General features: G+C 32.9%; 2 protein-coding genes across 3 annotated transcripts; one reads left to right on the top strand and one right to left on the bottom strand.

The window, feature by feature from the left end:
• Positions 1–737: 737 nt before the first annotated feature.
• Positions 738–6,732, bottom strand: Afti (aftiphilin). Of its 2 annotated transcripts, none has more exons than XM_075297677.1 (5): positions 6,648–6,732; positions 6,052–6,330; positions 4,600–5,993; positions 4,302–4,533; positions 738–4,125 (listed from the first exon to the last, which is right to left on the bottom strand). In XM_075297677.1, exons 2-5 carry the CDS (start codon positions 6,203–6,205, stop codon positions 2,513–2,515), a joined length of 3,393 nt encoding a protein of 1,130 aa, XP_075153792.1. In that variant the 5' UTR covers positions 6,206–6,330; positions 6,648–6,732; the 3' UTR covers positions 738–2,512. The 2 variants fall into 2 exon arrangements, with proteins under 2 accessions (XP_075153792.1, XP_075153802.1); XM_075297687.1 differs by lacking the exon at positions 6,648–6,732 and adding an exon at positions 6,471–6,627.
• Positions 6,733–12,451: 5,719 nt separating this feature from the next.
• mRpS21 (mitochondrial ribosomal protein S21) lies at positions 12,452–14,083 on the top strand. Its single transcript, XM_075297653.1, has 2 exons — positions 12,452–12,695; positions 13,901–14,083. The coding sequence occupies exons 1-2, from the start codon at positions 12,549–12,551 to the stop codon at positions 14,015–14,017; spliced, it is 264 nt and encodes an 87-aa protein (XP_075153768.1). The 5' UTR covers positions 12,452–12,548; the 3' UTR covers positions 14,018–14,083.
• Positions 14,084–15,932: the final 1,849 nt, after the last annotated feature.

The raw sequence follows: 15,932 nt of genomic DNA, 5'->3' as shown, positions 1-15,932 counted from the left end.
ATAATTTGATCGACTCAGAAGGCTGCTACTACTTTTGGTCTAGCAGACTTGTAACAGTTTAGGTTTTGAATTAGAAGACGTAGGGCTAATCGATATACAAATGTAAGATAGATGCTTTGAAATGGCAAAATATATAACTCTGGTCTTTATACAAAAAATGTGAATGGGAAATGCACCGGAATAGTTATGCGTACAATTAGAACTGGAAGGAACCTCCGAAATGCCGAACACGGATCAAGCATTCAACAAGGAATGAATGACAAAATGAAATGAAAGGCTATAAAACAATTCATAAAGTGTGAAGAGCTAATTGGTTATGAAATGATATTTTTAAAAATCAATAAAAAATCTACATATATTTCAAAAACAAATTCATAATTTATATATACATACATTTGCTCAACAAATAATTTTGAGTATTTCTTAAGTCTTATTTGTTAACCAAATGCTTATGTTGAAATTACTTATTTGTGTGGAATATAGATTTTATGACCGTTACATCTAGCATTTACTGGCTATCTCAACGAGTTGTTTCAGTTAGGATTATAAGCTCTTATATGCCCATTGTGTCCCTAATATACATTTTCAAGGATGAAGAAACTTCGTCCGAATTTATTTCGCACAAATAAGTTAAGAACCCTGTGCTGATGTTCGTTTTTCGCAGAAACGAACTTAGTACAACCATTTGCCAGAAAAACATAAATTATATGAAAATAGCATTAAATAAAACTCCAATATTTTAAATTCTCTATAACAATACATATTAGGGTGATATATGTATGTATGACTTTATTCAATACGTTCACTATTGATGGATCAGTTATAGGTAGCCTGACTATACGTATACACGTCTCCACAACACTGCCCAAAATAAGATGAATAATTCAAAACAATGACTTGCAAAAACTCGCTCCACAGTCGTTTTGGGCAGCATATAGACAATATGCAAATTATCTTCATTTTTTTAATAAGATAATATATATCTAATTACAATGTTATGTATTTACAATTGCATTATCTTAAACATTTAACAAGAAATAAACAAAATAATAAAACAAATATCATATTACAGCAAATTAAGTACAGCTATATTTCCGAAATCCTCAAATAGGTCAATACTTACAACCACATAATTTTAGTAGACTTTTAATATTGAAATTGGTAGCAACATAATGACTTGAGAAGAAAATTCAGTTTTTAAGGGATATAACAAGTAAGTTATTTTTAGGGGAAACATTAAATGCGGATTTATCATATTTCTCTTTATCGTTATGCATATGTTCGGGTCAATTACGACTCTAATTGTAGTACACATGATATATTGATATAATTTAAAATGGAAAAAACATGTACAGCATTGCGTATTATTGTAAAAAAATCAAAGGCATGTAGCAATTTATAAAAACAAATATTACTTAATTTTCTACCCTAAAATTGACATTATCATAAACAGAAAGGCGAAAGCCTTTCACCGGAGTTAAGAAAAAAAAACACTAAAACATGTCCAGCCTATAGAATATTATTGTAAAATACAATTCAAGAGCATCTAGTCATTTAAAAAACGTATGAAGTTAACTTTCGAAGTAGAAAACTATTGTTTTCAGATCTTATAAAGAGAAAATCTATTGATTGGAATTGAAAAGAGTTCAGTTATAGATCAACTGTTTGTGACACTTGCATTTATTCGATGAAAAGTAGCCGCCAATATTGCACTTCACTCAACAATGGACAAAAAGTATTTATTTAAAGATAGACATACTGAAATAACATATCTCCAATCTCAATCTCAAAAAATTGATACTACCATCTTAATCGAAATATGTCTTAGTATTGATCTATAAAATACGAGTATAACTCTTACGACCTTCATTATATAACAGCCTCCGCAGCCTATTAGACAGCATTTTTCCCTACTTCGGCGTCAAGTTTTTCCACAGGTAGTAATAATCTAGTACCCGTTGCCGTCATCAAAAATGGATTGGCTTTATTCTCTGGAATATAGAGTTAGATTATTGATTTGTGTTTTGAAGAATTACTTTAAAAGCCTGCAAGATATAATTTTAGATTTCTAAAATGATAAAGTAGCATAAATTATGAATATAGAGAAAATATTAGATGTTGGGGTATATAAATAAAAACTCATACCTCGAATGAAATTTTTCTAACCAAAAAAGCGCTAAGGGAAACTAAAAAGTAGTATAATTTCTTGCAACAAAAATTTCCAGCATTACGAGTTGAAACATACAAGATTAGTTGAACTAAACTAGCAAACATAAACACGAATGTCTAAATACAACTTCTAGGGACTTAACATTTTAAAATGGTTCTATATTAAAATATCATCACTGTAACTTGTAGCATTGGAACGGTAAGTAGAGTTTTTCGACATGGTCATTGTCGTCATAGTAGTAAATTTTTTCTGAAAACGTTGGGAGGAATGTTGAATCGTGGAGTTTACCAAATTTTGTTGTTGGTGCCCATTGGAATTTTGATTCTGATTTTTGAGCAAATGTCATTTTTTTGTGTTAATACTAGGTTTTGGCAAAGAATTTATAAAGGAGGTGTGTGTGGGTATGGCCGGCGCTACGAATCCCAAATCCGGTATTAGCGCTATGCTAGGCGCCACTTTTGCGGATCCAACTTGAAATTGATTTTTAGACGATACCGCAAGGCGTTCTGAAGGTGTAGGTACTGGTGCAGTGGAAAAATTTTGCATTACATGGATCTGTTGATGATTACTAGGCATTTGGAATTGGTTATACAGATTATAGTTATTGTTGTTATTATTTAGACAATTCTTGGACGTTTGCTGTTGGCTTGCAGTGGATGGGTGAATATTGAGTGGCCCTTTGTGATACAAGCTCAATGGATTATTGTAAAAGTTGGCATTCTGCCAAGCACCACTATTGAATTGTGGAACCCTTTGTGCAGGCACCGATACCTGTTGGTTTGCCTCGGGAGGGGCACTTGATACAAAGTCAGACCATTCATCGTCATTGGCGGTGCTGTGGTTTGACATTCTAGAGGAATTAATGGGAGATCTCTGCTTAAATGGGGAATTCGACTCGCTTTTTAATGTCATATTATTGTTGACAGGCGTCGTCACCGGCACGGAAACAAACTCTGACCAGTCATCATCATCACTGTCTAATTCCTTATTAGCAACTGCAGCACTGATTGTCGGAGCAGTTTGATGGGTGGGAGTTGATTTTTGTGAAGAATTGGATACGCTCGCCTTGGCTGTTTTAGATGGTTCTGGAAACAATTCCTCAATTCGAGCCAGCTCTTCTGGATTTATTGATGCCGTTTCACCCCATTCTATTTTTGGTCGGTTGGATTCCATTGATATAGCTTGAGGTATTAAAATCGCTGGGCTTAGTATCATGCCATATGTTGAAATGTTATTGACTTTCGCGCTCTCCGCAGTATCGATCGGTGACTTAGGTAAGGGATCGCTGCTGATAGACGTGGTTGGCACTGATTGAAAGTCTGAAAACTCGTCATTAAAGTCGTCATCAATGTCGTTATTAAAGTTATTCGTTGGTTGTGTACCTGACACGGCATTAAATGTTTCCGCTTCCGCTTTTTGAGATGTTTTTATAGTCGTATCTACAGCAAAAGGCGAATTATATTCGATATCTCTATATTCCTTTTTAACAACAGTTTCATCGATAATTACACCCATAGCTGCCTTTTCATAATCGAAGTCTATATTGGCAGATTTGGTGGGTGAAGTTGATGATGTCGAGGGAGTCGATACTGAGTTATCAATATTTTTTGGAGGTGTATATATATGCGTTTCTTTAAAGGACCCTGAAAATGTTGTAGAGGCAACAACAATTTCAAGAGAATCATTCGATGCTTTTACATCAGTTTCATTAAGTGTTAATGTCTTGAAATTACTTCCAACGTCCAGTGCACTTATTGATGGTAGAGATAGGGTATTCACAGATTGCATTTCACATATTGGTGGAGTTTCCGATAATTTATTGTCCTCACTCTCCAATGAACACCCAAACATTGTTATCGATGCATTGGGATCACTATCTATGCTAGGAGTAGAATCCACTATCGGTTCCTTACATGCAGTGGAAATCTCTGACATTTTTTTGGTTTTTTCTGAAGCTAAAGAATATGGAAAATATTATCATTAAATTTGAAAAAATCATATTTTGGTATCCAAAATTAAATAGTTACGGGCTCATTGAAAATTCTATGAGATTGTATTTTTAGATCAAAATTCAAAACTGTCATTTTGGACACCAGGAATTGATTTATTCCTATATATACGATTATTATACCTTCGGCTTTTTCCAATTTCCATTCTAATTCAACGTTTTCCTTTTTATCGCTTGTTAAATGATTGATACTGGTATTGCTACAATCGCTAGTATTTACAGGAATTGGCTCTAAAGAAGGAGTAAAGGAGTCGGATCCACTATTGGATGTTGTGGGTTTCATAGGTTTCAATGGATTAAAACTCAAATTAGCAGCAAATCTTGGTAAAGAAGGGTTCCAATTATCCCCATAAAGCTAGTGAAAAAGAGCGATAAACATAAATCCGACTTCAACATATGACATAGTTTTAGAAACACTCACAATATTCCGGGAATCAATGCCCAATGATTTAATGAATGAATGGCGGGTTTCAGAATTCAACCACTGGTACTCCAAAGCTTTCGCTGCATCTATTGATGTGAATGGAATGTCCTGAATTTTTCGAGTCTTCAGTGTATTATCGAACTGATAAGAAGTGGGCGGGGTTCCCTCAATAGAGGCAAACATTATATGTAAGATATTGGATATGCGCTCATTAAGATTCTTAGGTAATTGCAGGGCATCTGGATCAGATATCTTGGAAACGCCTTTGGTTGGACTAGGCGTTATATTGGGAGCACTTGCTATTGGTTCAGCAGTATTAAAATCGCCAAAATCATCGTCATCATCATCCGATTGTTCAGCAGACACATCCGTTTTATCCACTTCTTGTAAATTAGAAGTTTTAGGTATGTCATTTACCGACTCTATTTTTACTTCAATTGTTGCTGTACTGCATTCTTGAAAATCTGCAAAATCATCAAATTCATCGGATTCTTGGCTATTCTCAGATCCTAAAATTGGAGACGTTTGGTGATACTTTTCGTTCCTTTCCGCTTGTTCTTCCGTAGTAGATCCTGTGAAATCGTCCTTTATTGAGCATACTTCTTCGTTGCTTGTTGAATTATTCAAAACAGGAGTTTCATATTTATTCTCTAATCGGTATGCTTGCGAATGTTGAACGAAATCATCGAAGTCGTCTTCGGAATTATTTTCGAAATCCGGTTTAGTTCTTGTGTCAACGGGTACAACAGGTTCTTCCTCCCTTGTTTTGGAAAGCTGTAAATTACTATCAAAATCTTGAAAATCGGCAAAATCACCAAATTCTTCATCGTTCGTGGACAAACTGGCAATATTATTATCTTCTTGTATAGTCTTTACATCTCCTTCAGAATTTGCCCAAGTATTCGAATTATCATTTTCACTATCTGCACAAACAGTTATAGAACTTTTCTGATTCTCCTGCTGTTTTTCGATGTGGTGAATTTTGAAATAATCGTTATCCTTAATAGCGTCATTCTCTGTTAAATTTTTCGATGTCTTGGGAGAATATAATTCATCTTCACTTAAATCATCCTCAAGATCTTCAATCGATACAACATTCTCCAAAGGAGGTATAGTGTGGTGAGTACTGATAAATAGTTCTTCCTTTTTCTCGCAACAAACTATCTCCCTTGCATTGTTTCTACAAGATCTCTCTTCCCCAGAAGATTCCTCTGTTAAATTTTGGGGACATACATCAATTGTATCTGTAGCAGCGTCTTTGGCTCGATGGTTAATGCTATAATTAAAAGTTTCTACAATAGTAGGTTCCTCAGGTTTAAAATTTTCCGAACGAGTTCCTTCATTTGATATACTGATTGGTGCCAAATCTGGTGATGGTGACGGTAGAGGATCTGGAAAGTGGAAACTAGTTGGATAAGAAGTACCTGCATTGATGTCTAGAGAACTTACCATTGTTTTCGACATCTTCTACAGAGAAGTCGCAGAACTCCTCATCGCCTATTCCGCGCATTGTGGGAGGCAGAACGTCGATGTCATCATCTTCGTCGAGAATATCGTCTATGGGTGGTGGTGTACTGCATAAAAGTGGCGGAACGTTGACCATCTTTGGTACAACAATCACTGAATATTATCCTTTAAATATATAAGCAATATCCAAATATGCACACAACAGTTGTTAGTATTCGAGATTAGTTGTCAAAGAGGATGTAGCCACGTCCTGTTGGTAAGCTGTGAAACAATTATGGGATTAAGATAATAAGTTATATCATAAAAAAAGCACTCCGATCGAAGATACATATTGCAAAAACTAGAGATGATGGTAAGGGGCTGAAATAACATGACTAAATATACGTAGGAATTTTAAGTACTTGAGTCATATCATCAAACATTCCACCATACGACAAGATCAGATGGAAAACGCGTCCATAAACATAAAAGTTTCGTCAACAAGTTTTCAACAGCAGCAAATAACTTTTTTTTGTGCGACCACCTGAAGCCCCGAAAAACTGCCACGGAATGCTTTGGTAGCTCATTGATAAACCCACCTTAGATTACAAACGTTAAAATTTTTCACATCAAATCCAAATGTTTCATGTATCTCGTATTCTTTTTATCTCACATCAAATCCAACAGTGATGCCAGGAGGATTTTTGAAAATTCCCACGCAACTTCCAAAAATTCCCCCTTTTTTCCCTACGCCCCATATTTTTCCCCTACAGTTTTCCCAACGGCAAAAAATAAGTAAGATTCCAACAAATTTGCAAGAAAACAACGAAACTTTTATTTTGAAATTCAGTTTCGTAAAACAATAGCTAAGTAAGCAACTTAAAAGGTTCAGTTCAATTCCGGAAAATAATTAGAGTGCTAAGGAACTTTGTCTTATTTGTTGTGAAGGGTTTTGGTAATGTACAAATTCCTCCAGTAGATTATAAATGAAGCCGTATAATAAAAACTGAATTAAACATTTAGTGATTTCCTTGCCAACATTTTTTGAATGTAGCTGAACACTATGTTCAGTTTTCAAGCTGAAAACCAGATTTTTTCGCGGTTACTTTTCTTAATTAATTAATTTAGAAATATAAAATGATTATCAATCAATTCATTGGACCTTTTCCATCCATTATTTGATAAAAATATAATAGTCTACATAAATATTTTTGTACTTTTAATTTAGCGTTTTGTTGAAAAAACCGAACATAGTACTCACATTTTGACGGCACTTCTGAGAATCCCCACCACGTCGAAAACAATCGTATATGACATCAAAAACTCGTCGGAACAGCGCTGTCACTTCTGTTACAGGAGCCATTTTATATTTTGTGAAAATCCAAGTGCAACTAGCTTATTATAATTTATTTAAATAAAAAACAAAAATAAAGGGCTAAAAACATAGTTATTACGCTTAAAATTGTGAAAGGTATAGGCCGGTACTCTGTTTTCGCGTTGAAACTACATACAAAACCAAAAAATGCGAAAAACTAGCGAAATTTTGTCCATCTGTGGTACTTTGTTTTTTTTTCAAGTTGAAAAACTGAGTTCCATTCATCCTCATCGCTACCACGGACTCGTAAGTGGCACTGCAACAATCGCCAACTGTGATGGGGGAAGCTTCTCAATAAACACAGGATGAGCGTTTTTCAAATGCAACAACTTTTCAGTTTGAGGGTAAATATAATTTTCAACATAAATTCAACTTGACTTGAAATAGCTCATCTTCAATACATCTTCAAATTGTTTGCGAATTACTTCCAATTTGCCAAAATGTTGACGAAATCTTTGAAAAGGTGTTGAAGATAATATGAGAAAACTTTGACAAAACACTACCCTAAAATGCAACGAAAAAACCATGTGGTTTTCAATACTTATTTGTGCAACGAAGTTCGTGGTCAATTGCAAGAAATAAAAAAAATGGAAAATTTTAGCCAAATAACCAAATAGTTTATAAAAATAGGTAAGTGAAAATAATAAATGAAATAAAACTTTAAGGAATTCAGTAAATGTATATCTCTATGCAGAAAACAAAAATTATGGATTCTACGTTTTTGAAAACATTAAAAAGCTGGCAGATGAAAAAATGGTGGACAATTAACTGGAACTGCTTCAAAATGTTTATAATAATTGGTACGTCAATATGAAAAATTAAATCAACACTTTAGAGAAGTCACTAAATTTAAATCTCTTTGCAGAAAACTAAAATCTTTGGATGCTACATTCTTGCAAACATTAAGAAGCTGACCAATGAAAAATGCGTGGCTTATCGACAAGAAAAAGTTTCCAGAAACATTACAAGTGCAACCAATTAAAATTGTTTAAAACAACAAATTGTTGAAATCAACAACTTCTGGATGAAAATGTGGATCACATCGTCAGTTTAATTCATATGCTATTAACAGTTTAAAATGGATATTTTGTGAATTCCTTCGGCTGGAAATCATTCTAACACGCGGTCCAGTACGTTCCTAATTTCAAATTGCCCGCATCTTAATAAATTTTAATGCTGTTTTATGACACCAAAAGGAAGGAAATCGAATTATCAATGCAAAAGTGTTTACTAATAATGTTTAAGATATTTAAAGTTTTGTTGTTTGTTATATTACATGTTAGCCTGATACCGAAACAGGCAATTGACGTCCAAATGCATTATATCTAATTATACAATTATTATTCGAGCTTTATGGACAGATATAGATTAAGGAACATGGTTAATAGAGCCATTGAAAAGAAAACGCCAGATACAAATCTATACACGCCTGGACTGTACATGTTTCGGTTCGGGCGAATGAACCTTTCCACAGCCTTTAGTATAGATCTGGCTGGGAGAGATAACTCAATTTTGGGCCCTTTATGCTAACTCCTTATGGAGAAAACATTTGGGAAATTTCCTCTTACATTTGGGAAATTTCCTCTTATGAAAAGATGATGTACAGTGGGAGAAAAGATGATTCAATTTGTAAGAGGAAATTTCCCAAATGTTTTCTCCATAAGGAGTTAGCATAAAGGGCCCAAAATTGAGTTATCTCTCCCAGCCAGATCTATACTAAAGGCTGTGGAAAGGTTCATTCGCCCGAACCGAAACATGTACAGTCCAGGCGTGTATAGATTTGTATCTGGCGTTTTCTTTTAAATGGCTCTATTAACCATGTTCCTTAATCTATATCTGTCCATAAAGCTCGAATAATAATTGTATAATTAGATGTTTTGTTGTTTGTTTTTTTTTTTTTTGTTCTTATTTGTTGATATGTTTAATAAGATTATTATTTATCAATTGGTATTGTAGTGTATTATGTAGTGTAGTGTATTATTATATATTTTATTTTGATGAAAATGAAAAAATTATACAAAATTCATAGAATTTTGGCTTTGACTTTCAATTTGAAGTGGGTATATCATTCATACAAATTTAGGTTAAAAAGTATTTGCAACGATGTTAATTTTGAATTTGACTGGCATCGAAAATTGTTTGACAAATTATTGAGTAGCGATGAATTTCAATTTGAGCATAACACTTGAGATATTATTGCTAATGTGTTGAATTTCACTGTTGAGGGTAATGTCTGTTTTTTGTTGAGAACGCGATTTTCTCAACAATTTTTCAACTTGAATATTACACTAATCCTTTGAAAAAATGTTTGAAAAATTGTTGAAATTTAGCATTTTTCCAACGTTTGTGTTTATTGGGTTATGAAAAAGTATGAAATTTACATAAAAGTAGTTTGGCATCACTATTGTTACAAGAGCCATTTTATATTTTGTGAAACACCAAGCGAAACTAGCATCTTATAATTTATTTGAATAAAATCGATAACATAGTTGTTTCGCTTAAAGGTGAGTATTAAGTTCGAGTTTAGCCGCTAAAATCGCTAAAGTGAAAACTAAATCAGTAAGAAAAATGCATGAAATTATACGTATTTGTTGCAAATTTTATTATAACTTGATGGGGAAAAGCCCAATGCAAATTTTCACAAAGTTTGTATTCCTTAAAATGGATTATTAAAGAAAAGTAATCGTGAAAAAATGACGTTTTTAGCGGCTAAACTCGAACTTAATACCCACCTTAAAGGTGGGTATTAAGTTCGAGTTTTTCACCAAAACACAAAATTAAAAGTGCAAAAATATATATGAAGACGATAACATTTTTATCAAGTCTCTTCAAATTATGGATGGAAAAGATGCAATGTATTGATTGCAAACAATTTAATATTTCGAAATTAATTGATTGAAAAAAGTAACCGTGAAAAAAAGCTGGTTTTCAGCTTGAAAACTGAACATAGTACTCAGCTTTAGCCGCCAATTTTCACTAAAGTGAAAACTAAATCAGTAAAAAAAAGTCATAAAATTATACATATTTGTGCAGCTTTCATTATAACTTGATGGAGAATACCCCAAAGCAACTTTTCACAAAGTTTATATTTTTTATAATGGATTGTTAGAGAAAAGTAATCGTAATCGTAAAAAAATTATTTTTTCACGATTACTTTTCTTTAATAATCCATTTTAAGGAATACAAACTTTGTGAAAATTAGCTTTGGGCTTTTCCCCATCAAGTTATAATAAAATTTTCAACAAATATGTGTAATTTCATGCATTTTTCTTAATGATTTGGTTTTCACTTTAGCGATTTTAGCGGCTAAAGGTGAGTACTATGTTCGGTTTTTTCACCAAAACACCAAATTAAAAGTACAAATATATTTATGAAGACGATTATATTTTGATGGAGTCTTGCCAAATAATGGATGGAAAAGATCCAAGGAATTGATTGCAAATTATTTTATATTTCTAAATTAGTTAATTAAAAAAAGTAACCGTGAAAACAAGTTAGTTTTCAGCTTGAAAACTGAACATAGTACCCAGCTTAAAGCTGAGTACTATGTTCAGTTTTCAAGCTGAAAACCAGCTTGTTTTCACGGTTAAATTTTTTAATTAATTAATTTAGAAATATAAAATTATTTGCAATCAATTCCTTGGACTTTTTCAATCCATTATTTGGCAAGACTTTAAGGTGAGTACTATGTTCGGGGTTTTCACCAAAACACTAAATTAAAAGTACAAATATATTTATGAAGACGATTATATTTTGATCAAGTCTTTTCAAATAATGGATGGAAAAGATCCAAGGAATTGGTTGCATATAACTTTATATTTCTAAATTAATTAATAAAAAAAAGTAACCGTGAAAATAAGTTGGTTTTCAGCTTGAAAACTGAACATAGTACTCAGCTTAAAGGTTGGTATTAAGTTCGAGTTTAGCCGCTAAAATTGCTATTTTTTCACGATTACTTGTCTTAATTAATCCACTTTAAGGAATACAAACTTTCTGAAAATTTGCTTTGGGCTATTCCCCATCAAGTTATAATAAAATTTGCAACAAATTTTGTATAATTGTATGACTTTTTTACTGATTTAGTTTTCACTTTAGAGATTTTAGCGGCTAAACTCGAACTTAATACTCACCTTAATGCGCATTACAGACTATCAGTTATTCCGGACGACAGTGCTCGTGTCGAATATATCTCATATATTTTGCACACTATAAGTTAAGTCCGAAGGCATAATCGATTCTGCTGCATGTTTATGGGATCGATAACACATTTGCCGATTATTTAGTCATCGCCGACAAGTCGTATCGATCCGACACACTGTAAGACTCGTTACAAACACCGACATTCCGTCCGAAATAACTGATAGTGTGTAAAGCGCATAATGCACTTTACAGATTATCAGTTATTCCGGACGACAGTGCTCGTGTCGAACATATTCCATATATTGGCCACATTATAAGTTAAGTCCGAAGGCATAATCGATACTGCTGCAGGTTTATGGGATCAATAACACATTTACCGATTATTTAGTCATCGTCGACAATTCGTATCGATTGTAAGATTCATTACAAACACAGACATTCCTGCCGGAAAAACTGTAAGTTTATCCGGACGACAGTGTTCGTGTCGCACATAACCAAATGTTATCTACACTAGAAGTTATGATCGAAGATATAATCGATATTGCTGCTTGTTTATGTAATCGATAACACATTTGTCAACTATTTAGTCATCGCCGGCAATTCGTATCTACTGGCCACACTGTAAGATTCTTTTCAAAAAAGACATTCCGTTCGCAATAACTTATAGTGTGGACGACGCATTAGACGGCTTCGTTTGTGTATTGACATATTTGGGAAGTTTTTATTTTGACCAAAAAATCAACGAAATCTCGTTATTTTGCCAGTTTATATTCTTTAAAATTGATTATTAAAGAAAAGTAATTGTGAAAAAATGGCGATTTTGACGGATATTTTGTACGAATTAAGTTCTAAGCTGAACGCCCCATAAACTATCGAGATGTCAAAACATAAATCATCTGATGTGCTAGTATGTGCTGATTGCTGCGGACTATTTGTTGGATAATAATATTCATTCATTAATTAAATAAAAATAATATTCAATATCATGCGACATGCACAGTTTATAGCTCGTACCGTTTTGGTTCAAAATAACAATGTGGAAGAAGCTTGCAGGCTTCTGAATCGAATTTTGGGAAAAGAGGAAATATTTGACCAATATCGTCGCACTCGCTACTACGAGAAACCATACCAGGTAATTATGAAAACAATTAAATTATGAAGTTAGTTTTATATGAACGCTTATTTACTTATCACCCCTAAAACACTACAAATAGTCTTCAATGGAACAAACAGGCCCATTGTTTGTTCATGAATCTTTTGTTTGCTTCCTTATTCCGTTGCATTGTTCCTTCAATTTGCCGGAAGGATCAAATCTATTAGAATCCGGGAATACCTAGTGTAAAAATAACAATGTATAAAACTAAAAAACTCGGTAGATTAGTTTACAGTCGATATAGTTTGATGTTATCGGCGGTCACCAAAGGAAGATATCGCAAGCTCTTAAATTCCAAGACGTATTGTGATCATCCCTTGCGTGTGACCTTATTTTCGTAAAAAGTCCAATACACACAATAACTCCCGAGCTCCAGGTGCGTCATTATTGTTTGCTGACGGTGCCACCGTGATTTAAATGGGACTCTCAGTCAAGATGAACAGTTACTCCAAGATTTATTTACTTAGAATTGGCTAGAGATTGCTTTGCGAAATGAAATTGAATAGGACAGTTGTTATTTCTATCCTTATTTGTTAGGTTTTGTTGCATAGCAATACTATTGTATCGAAGTCTGGAGGGATTTTCGATGTTGTTGGTGGATTGGGCAAATTCTCTGATAATTACCATTTGCGCCAGTATTGGAGATTTTTTCTGTGAATGGGGACAACATTTTGGAGTTGGGGATAGGGAATGTCAAAAAATTTCGGGATATATTTGGAGTTTGTTATTAACAGCCTGTTAAATATAATTTAGTTTATAATCAATAATTAGAGTTTTTATCGATCGACATTTCGTACCATAAAAGCTTTTCAGTCTAAATGATTGGTTGATTATTTTTTTTCTGAGTGTGCTTCAATATTTTGGATAAGCCTGCCTAAAACAGAAGCCCGATGCAACACCATGAAAATACAATTTAACCATTTCTAAACCTTTTGGTGTCTGACGATGAAATCAACCAATAGCGAAGCTGAAGGCAAAAACGATTGTGGTGGCGAAAAATATATGGTATTTTATGTTTGCTAGTGCCCATTTTTGTGTGTATCTTATAAACCCTGATAATATATATTTCGCAATTTTCATTCCTATAGTGAACATCAAATTCTTAAATAAATTTTAGATCGAATATTCATTATTTTATTTTTAACTGTAGCATCTAAATGTTTGTTTCTCCATTATTTTAACAGGTTCGACGACGTGTTAACTTTGAAAAATGTAAAGCGATTTACAACGAGGATATGGACCGAAAAATTCAACTTGTCTTGCGTAAAAATCGTGAAGATCCCTTTCCTGGATGCAGTTAATTGTTTTTGTTTTTTTTTAATGTAATTGATTAAATAAAAAGTATTCTCAATAATGTTACCAATAAATGTTTCCCATTGAAGGAATGTACTTACTCATACTTAAGAATTACCGCAAGTCGTAAGGTTGTTAGTAGACACAACCACAATGGTTAGCATGCATGATTTGTTATCAATTTTAGGAACTCTTAAAGATAATTAAAAAAAGATAATTTTTAAAATATATGAAACTTGAAATTTTCAGAGTTTATCCAAATTAAAAGCCATGCATATCACCTAACGACGACTGCTGTTCGACCACTTATTTATTTATTTTGTCCATTTCTATTTTCAATCATTGGCCGTATGTTTTGATGACATTAATGAAGTTAATTTACATTTGTGTGAACATATGTTCCCATCAAGTACTTAACAACTCCCTTTCCATTATATTTTCATTCCCCTCAAAACAACGACGGAATAAAAATTCTAAAATTAGAATAGCGGCAAAAACGGAGATGGCAAGGACATAAACCATAATCGCCAGGATTATCTTCCGAAGCTTATGATACACAAGCACATACTGTAAGAGCAGGACTACTGCATACATTTGTTTTTTTTGTTTTGTGTAACAAAGTAACAACCATCGCAGACAAGTAAACATTTTTAAATTTGATTAAAAGTTTAGGAAACCCGAGCTAAATTCATTCATCTATGGCGCAAACGAGAAAAGATGGAGAATGAAAAGCCATCGTAGAATTTATGAAGTGAAAGCTTTTCATGGGAAGAACAGTGTGTTCGGTAATGAAACGGAAACGGTGAACTTTTTTAAGTTTGATATTTAATTTTAAAGCAAATATACATTAAATAATTACTGTCAAAACCACTTGACCTAAACCACTTGACCTTATGGACTAATAGTAAACGACGAGGGAACTACGCTTTCTCTAGAACAGTTTCAGAAATATCATTAGCTTTTGGCGGAATCGATTCTGCAAAACAAAACTATATAAATGTAACCAACAAACATTGTATTCTTTCTAGAATTTTTCGTGCAAAATTATGGAAATGGAAGGAACCAAAATCTTCTATATATATATATATATATATATATATATATATATATATATATATATATATATATATATATATATATATATATATATATATATATATATATATATATATATATATATATATATATATATATATATATATATATATATATATATATATATATATATATATATATATATATATATATATATATATATATATATATATATATATATATATATATATATATATATATATATATATATATATATATATATATATATATATATATACATATATATATAATGAATGTGTGTTTGTATGTCCTCGATGCGCTCCTAAACCACTGATCAGATTATGATGAAACTTTGGTAGGGTCTTCTCAGGACGTCCGAGGTGGTTTATGGCTCAAAAAATATTTGCTCGGACAAAGGGGCGTGGTACCTCCCATACAAATTGCAAATAAAAACTCAATTATTTCTCTTCCTATTGCCTGTATTTCAACAAAATTTTGTTTGTCGCTTTGGTGTGAATTTTCGAAGTTATGCTGCAAATATGGGCGGGATTGTACAAAGGGGCGTGGTACCTCTTATACAAATCTTTTATATATAAAATTCAATCTATGTTTGTTTATTTGTTTGTTTGATTGTTTGTTTGTATGTTCCGAGTTGGCTCCGAAACGGCTGAACCGATTAACTTGAAACTTTTAGAGATCGTAGGGGGCGTTCATGTGGTGAAAATATGGTACCATCATTTTTTGACACCTGGTCGCGGAGGGGGACCTCCCCTTTGTCGGACTTTTTGAAAATTGGACCAAAGTTGACCGATTTGCTTGAAATTTTCATTGAAGGTTGGGGTTGTCATCTAGACAAAGATCCGCTAC

Source organism: Haematobia irritans, chromosome 1 (genome assembly GCF_050003625.1).
Source record: "Haematobia irritans isolate KBUSLIRL chromosome 1, ASM5000362v1, whole genome shotgun sequence".
NCBI lineage: Eukaryota > Metazoa > Arthropoda > Insecta > Diptera > Muscidae > Haematobia > Haematobia irritans.
The sequence above is the reverse complement of the archived record's forward strand: the minus strand, read 5'-3'. Positions and strand labels throughout refer to the sequence as shown.

Coding starts and splice junctions, on each gene's coding strand:
- mRpS21 (XM_075297653.1), top strand. CDS start 12,549: ATGCGACATGCACAGTTTATAGCTCGTACCGTTTTGGTTCAAAATAAC. Junction 12,696..13,900: donor ACTACGAGAAACCATACCAG/GTAATTATGAAA, acceptor TTATTTTAACAG/GTTCGACGACGTGTTAACTT.
- Afti (XM_075297677.1), bottom strand. CDS start 6,205: ATGGTCAACGTTCCGCCACTTTTATGCAGTACACCACCACCCATAGAC. Junction 4,534..4,599: donor GCATTGATTCCCGGAATATT/GTGAGTGTTTCT, acceptor CTTTTTCACTAG/CTTTATGGGGATAATTGGAA. Junction 4,126..4,301: donor GAAATTGGAAAAAGCCGAAG/GTATAATAATCG, acceptor CATATTCTTTAG/CTTCAGAAAAAACCAAAAAA.